The sequence below is a fragment of the Otolemur garnettii genome, unplaced genomic scaffold, assembly GCF_000181295.1.
Source record: "Otolemur garnettii isolate 467f Iridium unplaced genomic scaffold, OtoGar3 scaffold00052, whole genome shotgun sequence".
NCBI lineage: Eukaryota > Metazoa > Chordata > Mammalia > Primates > Galagidae > Otolemur > Otolemur garnettii.
In genome coordinates this window covers 1758291-1771221 of record NW_003852447.1, presented here as the reverse complement: position 1 = coordinate 1771221, position 12931 = coordinate 1758291, and the positions used below count along the sequence as shown (strand labels likewise).

Below are 12931 nucleotides of genomic sequence, written 5' to 3'. Positions count from 1 at the left end.
TTTCTGAAAGTTAAGTTTATTGTGGTTTTCTTTTTGTTTTGCGGTCTGAGATATTCACTTATATGCCCAGGAGAGGGCAGCATATTACTACATCAGGCTCATAAAAGAATTTGTCCTGCTTAGACTGTCAATGTTTCTTGTAATTACTCCCAGTATATTTGTTGCTTGCTTATGAATTAACTTGCATTTATGGAACTAAATCATTCCAATCATTTAATTACACCTGAGGAGCTGAACTATAATTGCTTGCTTCCAACTAGGATCTGATATGGCTTGAGCAGTATTAATTTGGTGTTTACTTTTCTGAGTGCTAAAAGCATTAAAATGATTGTGCAATGGGATTACATTTTACTAATTGCTGGCATTCATTAGCTGGGTAAATGATGAGGAAGAGTGACTGTATATTGCAGAGGGATAAAATTATGGTTTTAAATAGTATATTACTAAGCACATTAAGGCCTGTAAGACATGTTTTAAAATACTCCAGAGGTTATTAAAGACTGTATTTTCTACATGTCTTGCTATATGAATCTCTTATTAAAATACTGCAATTATTATTAACCTTTTTGGGCAATATGTAGGGAAATGGCTTCATTGACTGGAACATATTTCTTCAATATTAATAACTTCCTATATTTTCAGCTAATCCAAAAGTAAATGAGAAATTTAGAAAAAGATTGCCAATTCCAGATCAACATATTTAGAGAAAATTGGAAAAGGAGAAGCTTACTACAGCTTTATTTGAGGACTTTTTAAGGAATACAGGTTCTAGCTGTGAGGTAAATCAAATTTTATTCACTTTAAAAGCATGAAAAAACATACTTGCATTGTTTTTTCATGTTTACTATGAAAACAAATAAAACAGAGAAATATCAATAATTCTTTTTAAAATTAAAATTTCTTTTTCTTTTTAGATCTAGCTCAGCCAGAGAGAAATATTATAATTCTCTAAGTTAATGATAGTTTTTATATTTTTTATAAAATAATTAGAATAGCATTCTTAAATGACTTTTACAAATACAGAATATTTTATATGAATATATATAGTAAATTAAAATCAATAATTTTTGGTGTAAAATTTAGGGCAAATATAGTAAAAATTTTATTTTTTAAAAAAGCTTCAAATGATACTTGGAGAAATTCTAACTTAAATAAATAAATTAAATGGTTTTTTAACCCAAGGAGCAAGAATATCTAAAAGCTTACCCTGAACTGTATTTACTAAAAATGTAAGAGTGAAAAAAGAAACTTTTTCAGAGAAAAAGATTTAATTTTGCCTTGCTGAAATATATAGTTAATTGTCCTATTATAAATGTTTTAGAAAACCATTTATCCTGTACATTTTCTGTTAAACAAAGTAAAGTTTAGGTGTGTTCTGATATATTGTTTTAAGTTTATTTATCTAGAGTTGGCTTTATTTTAGCTTCCAATCTTGGAGCAAAAACCAGAGACATTGCCAGAGCAAACAAGAACAGGAGTACAAATGGAGAACTGGTCAAAAGGTAAGGACTTTTAAGGTATTAATACCAAGCCCTAGATGTTGTGCTAGTTCAAGGCACTGAATGAAATGTGTTTGTTCTGACCAATATATTAGAGGTAGACAAATGTGCACACGCACACACACAGAGGAGACAAACAAACAGATCCACAGTTTACAAAAGAAACAAAAGGAATGACACACAGAAAGAGACATACATGTGCTTACAGATAGAGAGACATTGAAAGAGGAAGAGGGAGAAAGACACAGGGAAAGAGAAGGAAATACACCTGCATACAAAAAGAGAAGAGACTGAAAGAATGACTAGGGGAGGATTTGCTCAGAGGCACTCAGAGAAAGGAACATACATAGAAAGGAAGATATTTAAAGGAGAGACACAGACACAGGCACATACACGGAAGCACTTACGAGATACAGAGATTCAGAGAAGGAGATATACCAGGATAAGAGATAAAGTGAGATAAAGAGTTGTATAGGGAGAGAGAGACAGGAAAGAAAGAAACACACCCAGAGGATAAGAGACATAGGCATACGCACAGTTACAGAGACAAGAGACACACACAGTGAAAGAGACAGAAGGTACATACATACAGAGAGATGTCAGAGTGAGAAAGAAAAAGACAACAGAGAAGTAGGCACATATGGAGTAATGAGGGAGCGGTAGAGAGAATGGGAGAATGACAAACACTTACGTGGAGACCAAGGAGAAAGACACAGATCAGAAGAGACACACACAAGAGAAAAAAACTGAGACATATATAAATATAGAGACACATGCACACCTTGAGACACACCCAGACAAAGACCATCAGAGCTATAGAGACAGATATGCAGAGATGTGCAGATAGAGACAGAGAAAGGCACGCTGGGACAGAGACAGAGTCAGAGACCCGGGGAGAGAGAGAAGAGCACATTCACAGATATGCACAGGGTGAGGATGCAGCCTGAGAGGCGGAAGACAATCAGATAGAAACACAGTTTGAAAGAGAATCTGAAGACAGAAACAAACTGAGAGACAGCCTGAAAACAGAGTTAGGTGGATGGGTTGGTGGATGGATGGATGGATGGATGGATAGGTGAAGCAGCAAACATGCAGGAGGGAGAGAGGGAGATTTAAGATCAATTACAGTACAGTGTCGAAAATTTGGAATCCTTGGGAAATGAAACATTCTGGTATAATATTACAAATAATTAAATACCTAAACCTTTATAAACCTCTTTTTAAATTTCCTCCCAGTTTTGTAACTTAAAAAATAGGATTCTTACCTAAACACTATATACATCTCCCCTTTTTTGGTTCTCCTTTCCCAACAGGGCTTTTTACCATGTGTGTACCATGTTGTTACCTGATTTAGAAGGTAAAGGCCATTTTGAGGAACTGTTCTGTATTTGTTGAACTGAATAAGTTAATAATTGCACATCTTTTGAGAAATAGAAATATGCTATTTTCTGAATACCCTTTTCTGATTTCTAAATTCATTTTTGATTTCCATACTGTTGTAAATTTTCTTATTGTTTGTGCCTACCGTTAGTACTTTCTCTTGTGACTTTAGGTTGCTTGCTATGATTTAGGCTCCACTTAACTGATTGAATTGTGTATAAAGCTGTAATACATAATATCTGAGGAAGGTAGTTAAGGGTTTTCAATGCAAAGTTAATACCTTTAGTGTATGAACTGTGGTGACACTTCAGGTGGTATTGGTATAGGCTTGTCTCCTGTAGCACAGTGGTTACGGCACCAGACACATTTACCGACGCTGGAAGGTTTGAGCCCAGCCCAGGCCAGCTGAACAACAATGACAAACTGCAACAACAACAACAACAATAGCTGGGTATTGTGGCGGGCCCCTGTAGTCTCATCTACTTGGGAGGCTGAGGTAAGAGAATCCCTTAAGCCCAAGAGTTTGAGGTTGCTGTGAGCTGTGATGCCATAGCGCTCTATTAAGGGCGATATAGTGAGATTCTGTCTCGAAAAAAAGAATGTATTGGTTGGTATAAAGTTGGGAATTGATTTGGCTTTGTGTAGCTATATTTTTATTTAAGTAAGCAAAACTAACACTCTTCTTTTAAGAACTCAAAAAGCATCTTATTGAATTTATGTCAAAAATAAGAAAAAAGAAGCAAATAATGATGCATCTGTTGTTTGTGTCCCTATTCACAGATCATATTGCTGTGAAAGTCATATTGTTTAAGTTGGAGACCAAAGGATCTTTAATGAGGCAAAGAATTATTTTTAATATAGCTAAAGAGATAGACACTATGGATGAAGTACTTCTCATAAATGTAAAAAATCCAGGAAAGATATCAAGGAAAGAGCTACAGAAACTCTGGTGTACTTAAGAAATAAAATGTTTTAGAGTTGAAGAGAGATGCGCAGATAGTTTGCAGGAGGCATAGACTACAACAGACATGACTGAAACATTAAGAAAATATGCATTTTTATAGATAATTTTTTGACAGTGAAAATAGGAATAAGATATTCCTTTTAATAGGGACCTGGTAATAAACATTATTAAGAAATAAAATCAAATGGGCATTGCCATGGTAGTGTGAATACCATCAATTTAGTGCATGGGTTGGGGAAATGAAGATTTTCCCCCAAACCTTTAGGCAAAACTGGGTTTTTGTTTTTTGTTTGTTTTCATTTTGGCTTTCCCTTTTAAATCTTAAATGTTAATATTGCAGGCCTCAGGCATGATGGGCAATGAGCAGGTAAAGAACCAATGGAAAAGTGTCCAAAAACTCCTATGTTAGCTAACATGTTTCTGAATGTATTGGTGTAATCCACAGAGAAGGCTGGAGAAGGTAGGAAGGGGATTCTGTGTCAGCTACTACACCTTAAAACAAAATTGGTGTCTCTTTGTATGTCAAAATTGTACCCACGGAGCTTATTTTATTTTTTTTTAATCAAATGAGGGGTTTTCCATGGAAATAAAAATAAAAGAAATAAAATTAACAGGTAAATGTAGTAACTTATGAATTTTATGATAACCAGTATGTTTAAACAGTAAAATCTTGTATGGTAACCTTCTGTCAGCAAGGTTCATGGGATTTATCTTAAAACACAAGTTGCTTCAAAGTTCTATCTTATACAAATGTTCATCGTCTGATCTTATGAGTAGTTATTTTATTTTATATCATTCTATTTTTTTTAAAGAAATCAAGTTAATAAAAATTTGTATTACATAAACAGGCTTTCGAGTTGTCTTACAAATTTTATTATAAGGAGTACTGATGTGGCCGTTTTTTCCATAGCTTTATTGTAGGAACATTGCTGAAATATTTTAAGTCAAAGAGTTCATGATAGATAATGTGACAGATATAAATATCCATGTACATTTTGCTTTGTTTCGTTATTTTAGACATTTGGAAAGAGGTTGGTAGATGGGATAGGTAAAGTCATTTACAAATTTGTCCAGGTTTCCGTAAGTAGGTAAAAAACAACCCTGATGGAATATATTCTTAAATACTCGAAAAAATACATTGTTTCTATTCATGTGTATGAATTTGTATTGCCAAGTGAGCATTGTACCATCTTCTGACCTCTTAAGAAGTAAATGTTTTCCCTTTTTGTGAAAACTTTCTACTTGAGTTCTCTTCTGTTTATTTTTTTTAAAAGAAAGAAAATGAAATGTCATAACTAAAGGTATTTATACTTATATAAAGTCAACCCTCTGAGAGAATGAGTTGTTATATGATTGGTTAGCCCTTTTTAGCATCTAATTAATATTTACTTAAATGAGTAAGAAAAAAGCATGGCGGTCAGAAATCTCTTATGAATAATTATTTGGAATACTGTTATAAATTCCTATTTCTTGTATTAATGTTGGTGGTTTTTATTAGTAGAAACACAATCTAGTTGTTTTACAGTTTATAATAGTCGTTTGGAAATAGTTTGCATATTGTTTGTGAATAAATACATCTGCTATAAAGTATACATACTTAAAATAATATAGATAAAAATGAAGTCTGGATACCAGTTAAATTTAGAAAATTGTGAAACTTATTTAAATTTAGAACCTTTAGGGGTCAGTGTTCCCTAAGAAAGGTTAAAAAGGTTACTGTGTCTACCAGAATTAAATATTAAGTCAGCTGTATTTTAAATATTTCTTACCAATTGAAGGTAAGAAATGGTGAGAGTCATGAAGCTTAAAGGAGCTTTAGACAAAAACCTTTCAATTTAATGAGTTTCTTCAGTATTATTTTTAGGTTTATTATTTTAGGGAATCATTTAATATGGATTTTACACACAGAGTGGTTATTTTCACTTATGTGTTATCTAAATTTAGACCTGGATTACATATTTGTAAACTAGTTTTTTTTTAAGCTTAAAAAGTGAACATGATTCTCAAACATGAATCACTGGGCCCATGTGAAACGAGGTGAGAAACCAGTTCTAGGACTGTTTTATGTTAATAGAATCCTTATATGTTGCAGTTTATTGGAGGCTAGTAAATATTTTTTAAAATCCTGTTTTGCTTGGATTAAGTATAAAGATACAGTCCTCCACTTTAATTTTAACATTGGATTAGCAGATTACTTTTATGGCCATGATTCTAAGGTTTTTCCACAAAACACAGTAAATAACAAAAATAAATTCTATTAAACACATAAATAAGTAAATAAAACTTAGCAAAAGGTCACTTGTAAGTGGTTTGTTAGTTTCTTAGTGAGTCAGAATACTTTTTGTGCATGGCATTTTGAACCTGTGTGCCACCATCACTTCTTATTTGTTCATTTATCTTTCTGTTCACCAGGTACATATTCTTTTTATCTTTTGTCCATTTGCTGTTCTGTAATTGAATTATAACTAAAACTTCTTCAAGGTCTGCAAACATTTTATAAGAGCAGACAACTAAAGAAACTGTATAGAAAAACATGGATGCTTTTAAATGTTGCTAATCATTATGACTAAATAAAATAAGATTGTAGAATCTCATACCATTTTGTAAACTATTTTATGTTTAAGACAGAGAAGGAAATGGCAAATTGCATAGAGGGGACATCCATTTCTATAAGCAAGATAGCTGGTAGAAAAAAAATTATTCACTAGAAATTAGGATTAGGTATTGTTTGAAATTCAAGGATTTGAAAAATTTAGGTGATCATTCTCTGTTAAATTAGAGGACTTAAATTTTATTTAATAATTGATTTCCTTGTAAGTAATGGTGTATTTTCCTAAATAAGTAATATAATTGGTGTTTTAGCTTATTGCCTATATTTTGAAGCAGGCAAATTGAACTGGAAAACCAATATCTTGAATAATGTCATTAAAATTTTTATAGTGGAAAATAATGTGGGTTTTGGAACTGATAGATGTAAGTTACAAGTTTTTGGTCTTCCACTTACTACCTACTTGGACTTGGGTGCATGTTTCATAAGAGTGGGTAAACCAGAGTTTTTTTTTTTTTTATATATGAATGAAGAGATAATTCTTTTAGGACTGTTGAAGGTTAACAATGCTATTGGGAAAGGCCCTACTACAATCCCTGAAACAAGAAATTAATTTATTTAATATGTATTTCATATTACAGAGTATTTGCTGCTAATGTGGTGGTGTTCGTGGTTATAGGTGCTAGAAGAAAGATTGTTGACATGTTTTATAGGACCTTAAAATAAATTGTGTTTATTGTCATCGTTATTCCTTCCAGAAGGAAGGTGAATCTATTAAAAAGTTTCAAGAGTTTTAAGAAACATTACTAACAGTATTTGAAATGCTTATTAGCTTTATAAGGAGTCTATTTTCTTCAAATATAATGTTCAGAATATCACAAGGTATTTGATTTTTCAAAGTAGTGTAGCTTATATTTAATATATTTGATAGAATATAATATAGAATCAATAGTTTTCATTTAGGGTAAAATCTAATTTTATCTGTATTGAAATTTCAGTTGTAATAAAAATTTTCAGATTTGTGGCATAACAGTATACTTTATGTGCCACTTCCTTTTGACAAGTGTGAATTTAAGATTGCATTTTTAAATTTCCCATATGCCATAGAGGGGTTAAAAAAAGGTCTGAGGTCTGATTAAATTTACTATTTATCTCCATAGGACCCTAGCTTAATAGAGTGCTGGTAGCTTCTCACGCATGACCATCTAGAATATTTGAGAGAGTGGTTTTAGAAATACTGGCAGCTGGCCAACAAGGATTGGTTCATTTCCTGAGGAAATACTGACGAAGAATGATCGAGGTTATAGTTTTATAAAAAATTTCTTGTTTTATTTAAATAAATGTATTAAAATAAATGGGATTCTGGGTTTCTTTGCTTTTTAAGCTTGATGTGAATGATTCTATTAATACTCTTGGCCTCAGTGGAAAATTGAATTCAAAAAAACAAAAAATATTTATAATAGCAACTTAAGTTTTCTAGCTGGTTATAATGTTACTTGTGAATTGTGTTTTGAAATTCATCATTTCTTATATGCATACTTTACATTGGTGAGTTTATGCCATAAGTTTTTTTAAATTATGTTTTATCAGTTTTTAGAATAGACTTTATCTTTTAGAGCAGTTTAGATTTAGAGCAAAATTGAGCAGGAAGTACAGATTTCCCATAAACTCCCTGCCCCCATATATGTACACCCTCCCTTACTGTACTCCCTTTAGTGTACATTACTTGCTACTGTCAACATTCTATACCACAGTGGTATGTTGGTTACAACCAATGAACTTACCCCTAATTTCTTAAGAAGTGAAAAATTCGTGAGATAACATGATTCATTCTCTCTCACTCTCTTTCTCTCTCCCCTCCCCCTTTTCTTTTTACTTTCTCTCTTTCTTAACTAATTTAAATAATGTTTTAAATCAGTTCAGGCTTCCTTCTTCATGTGGAATTCTTACTACATCTTTGGTCCTTCATTTTATAGAAATGATCTTTTACTAAGAAGAAGCTTGAAAAATGGTAAATTTCTCTTAATAGGACCTCTTTTCCTGTATTTCTATTCTATTAATATGCTCCTTTCTTTGTAGAATTTGTGACTCTTTTCCTTTGGCTTAAAGAAATATTAACTCTACTTTTAAATCCAAGCTCTTTCAAATACATTTATGGCCATGAAAATACGATTTTTTTTTTCAAATAGAAAATACTACTTTGATTTGTCAAAAGTTCTTGCTTTGTTTTAAATTATCTATCCTTAATATCTGAGGTTTTCAATAAACATTCTCATTCATTTCTGGTTATGACTGCTCATGCCAGAATACTTCTTCTAATATGTATTTACAATTCAAATCTTAATATAATAATATTGAATTTTTAATTTTTTAAACATTAGAATTTCAGTTTATCATGTTTAAGGTGATTGTTGTGGTCTCCTTAGTATGTTACAGTAATTATGATTGCTATAAAGTTCTAAGTATGTGTTGGCATTTTCTTGATTCAGGAGACTTGGATTGATACATTTGTATGGCAACTGAATTTAAAGCCATTTATGGAGTTGGTGCAGGTTGATTATAGAATGGGCATGATATGATTTTCTGGATTTGAAGGTTTATAATCACTTTTAAAAAGTGTTTAAATGGAAAAATTATTTATTTTAGTGTACAATTATTCATTCCTTTTTTTGTTATAAATTAATATATACTAGTGAATAACCAAAACAGCTCATCATGTATGAAGTTATTATCTTTGTGGGAGAGTTTCAGATATCATTTTTCTTTGTTTAGCTTGTTTTAGGCAATAAGAATTTTGAAATTGGTTAACTAGATTATTTTATAGTCTAAATGATTGTGTTAAAATATTCTAATCTCTAGCTTTTGGGTAAAATTGAAAATTCTTTGTCAAATAGTGAAATTGTGCTGAAACGTGTAAGGGTGAAAAGTAAATATTTTGAGAAAATCATATTTTGACTTTCATGTTTATTTTTTGACTGATCCTAATTTTCAGTTATCCTATAAAATTAAGATGGTAATGGGTAAAAAGTGCAAAGTGGTCAGTTCATATTGATAGAACTATACTTGTGTAGAAACTGAATGTGTAATGTTAAGCACATGATATCCTTATTTCCTTCTTAATGTTCTCCCTCACGTAAGAAAACTCACAATATAGAGATTATCATCAATCACTGGCAGATTATCATAGTTAGAGTTTATTTAACATTAGTTTCCTTGAACCAACAACAGGTATTGAGGAAGGAAATACTCTTGGGAAGACAGAACAGTTATGTAGCCTTTAAGGTTTCAGGCTTGTACAAACTCTTAAGATTTGTAGTATGGAGTATGGCATTTTCTGTATCCTTTCCACAGATTACTCTATATGTAAAGAAGATAGAATTTGAAAGAATTTTTATTTTAAGTGAATTAGATGGTTTTAAATTTTTTTGCAAAAAAACAAATGTTGCAAAATTTAAAATCATTGAAGATTTTTACTCAATTGCTTTTAAGAGTTTAAAGTTTAAAACAAGTAAGGATTATATTTCAGCAAGTCTGATTGTTTCCTTCCAGAAACCTTCATTGCCTGTATTTTATAATCAGCTAGTACGCAGTTAAGAACAAGATAAGGCTGCATTAGTCCAGGTAAGAAGAGCAAAGATTAAAAAAATATATATTTTCATTAATAAACCAGTCCTTAATCTCCCAAGAATGCAGTAGAAACTAGCACCAGAGACTTCCTCGGCATTTTTCATAGGCCATTTGCTTTCTAGGATGTTCTATATTGGCCCTTATTATCTTTTTCTTCTTAAGTCTCTGCTCTTCCCCCAAGTCATTTGAAATGAACACATTATCAAAAAACAAATTTACTTTTCTGAGGCTTTTTTTGTCTTAAGTACTTAATGCTTTTTAAAAAAAATTAAAATGCTAACTCTACCAAGAGGCTGATGATACTATAGTGTCACTAACAAGGCACTAGTTTAGCAGTCACAGTTGATTAACAGAATAGCAGTCCTACCTTTGCTTTTTAGGCTTTTCTTTTTGTTTTTAGAATTTTTTTTTTTTTTTTGAGAAACATGGTAAATTTGAATAAAAAATATCATTTGCATAGAAAGTTATGTAATGATGCCATATAGAGTATAATAATTTCCTAAAACCTTGTATTTAAAATAACCTGAATTACAATGAGAGATAAACAGAATATTTACCCATCCCTTATGAGCTGCTGCTGATATGTAAATTTATTCTTCTACTTTGCACAAATATACTTTTGAGCTACTGCTTAAACACTTTGAGGTCCTTAGTCAAACAGTTTTAATGATGCCTCCAATATTATGAAAGTGTGACATTTGATGAATGTCTCACATAGTTTTGATATCTGGGTACATGTCAACAAAAAAAATTGAGCATTGGTTTGTCATGCAACACCTAGATAATTTATAATTTTACTGTTTATATCCATCTTGACATTTTTTATCTGCCAAAGGCAGGTTTCATTTGGAATCTTAATCTGAGATTTATTTGGTGGATCTGGAAATCATAGCTAGGGTTCCCACAGGAAATGGTCCATCTACTAACAGATTAAATGGCAGTCCTGCAGTTGTTAGGGGAGCTCTGCATTTAACACACATGCATACTCATTCAGTCAGCACTGTGGAGAAAAATTAAAGTAGTAACCCAGGTTTAGGAACAATGTAGCTAAAAAGTCCCATATTTGCTGAATGACAAAGGGTTATATAGGAGCATTTCATTTTATTATTCGTGCTTGAATTTCTTGTTTGCTTTGTTGAGTCTGCTGACGAATACTAATAAATGCCTGCAACAATCCAGACGAGAGATGCCTGGCAACAAAGCTATGCTGTGGACCTCCCTGATCTTCTCCAGTTCACAACCTGACCTTTTGAAAAATTGGCTGGGCTAAGCTGCAGAATTTGGGTGTAATGGTTATTGTTAACTCCAGCTTTAGGATTTATTAATTTGTGTGATCAAGACTTACCTATACTTCAAAGTTTCAAAAGACCAAACACAATCATCCATCCATTAGAACTAACATTGTGTTTCACTGATTCCTGCTTGTATCTATCTGGAGATTCTTCTGTTTTGTTTTCCAAATCTAAATATGTTCTTAAACAAAAGAAACGGCACATATAAAGAAAATCTGGGGATTTTTTCCTTTTTTGGGCTTATTATTGGAAAACTTATTCCTCTATAAGTGATTAACAAAGTTGTTGAATTCACAATTTCATTGAATGCATTCTTAATAAACAAGAAATATATAATTATTAAATCAATTGTACTTGCAGTTGTAGAAATGTAAGAAGTACCTAATTTAGTCATGTTTTTAATAAACTGGTACAAATTATTCTTACAATAAGAAAATTTGATGAATGACTGAAAAGATTACAAATATATTGTAAATAGCCAAATAGCTCATATCACTGAGAGGGAGAACATTACTTTTATGTTAGTTAATCAAATTTAAGGATAGTTTTCACAATCTTTTTAGCCTAAATAATATTTGTGATTTTTTTAATGGGGTGATGTAAGTTTTACGAAGATTTATTTTTAAGTTACTTAGGTAGTCTAAACGTTAGGAGATTACACTATATCCTGTGTTCATTGCCTTCATAGGGTGAAGGAAGTTACAATTGAAAAGTTTAAAAACATGATAGAATTTCATAAATAGTTATATACTTTAAATAGTTCTTACACAGAAATCTGATTTTTTTCCCCAATAGAATGAATATTGATGTGTTCATTACTATTTCAGACTTGGTGAAACAAGCGAAAACTTCTTTAAAAATTTGGAATGCTATCACCACTTTTAGTAGCTTTTTTAATTAAAAATAAATAAATAAAATTTTATTGTAGTAATTTCTATGAATTGCTAGTGGATAATTTGAAACCAAGTCATTGAATTGTCATAATCAAAGATAAAATAATGTCACCACTTCTTTTTGGCATGTATATTTATCTAGATATACAACCATGTATAGGACTGTGAAGGATACAGTTTATTTTGAATGTCTAACCCTAATGTCAGAATTAATAAGTTATGTGATATTGACAGGTTTCATGATTTTCTGGCTTTACAAACTTAATACAAGCTTACTTATTTTTTTAATTATTATTTTTTATTAAATCATAACTTTGTACATTGATGCATTTATGGGGTTCAGGGTGCTGCTTCGATATACAATGTGAAATGCTTACATTGAACTAAGTAACACATCCATCACAATTTTACTCATTTCTTAATAGTTTTGAAATGTACCATTGTATCATGCACATTTAGGTCCCGCAAAATACCTTCTCTCTTCCCTTACCCCCCTCCCCTCCCCTCTCCTCTTTTCTCTCTCCTCTTCCCTTCTACTTTCTGGACTATAGTTATGTTTTGCCATTCATATGAGTGTGTTGGTGATTGCATATTGATTTCATGGTAGTATTGAGTACATTGGATACTTTTTTCCCCATTCTTGAGATACGTTATTAAGAAGAATATGTTCTGGCTCGGCGCCTATAGCTCAACCGGCTAAGGCGCCAGCCACGTACACCTAAGGTGGC

The 12931-nt window shown here is 31.6% G+C and overlaps 1 protein-coding gene across 1 annotated transcript in view; it reads left to right on the top strand.

The window, feature by feature from the left end:
• The first annotated feature begins 1429 nt into the window (after positions 1–1429).
• MIPOL1 (mirror-image polydactyly 1) overlaps positions 1430–12931 on the top strand; it is a 253415-nt gene continuing 241913 nt past the window's right edge. The window contains exon 1 of the mRNA XM_003792000.3: positions 1430–1502. Coding sequence (XP_003792048.3) covers positions 1484–1502 — 19 coding nt within the window. The 5' untranslated portion in view covers positions 1430–1483. The remainder of the gene's footprint in view (positions 1503–12931) is intronic.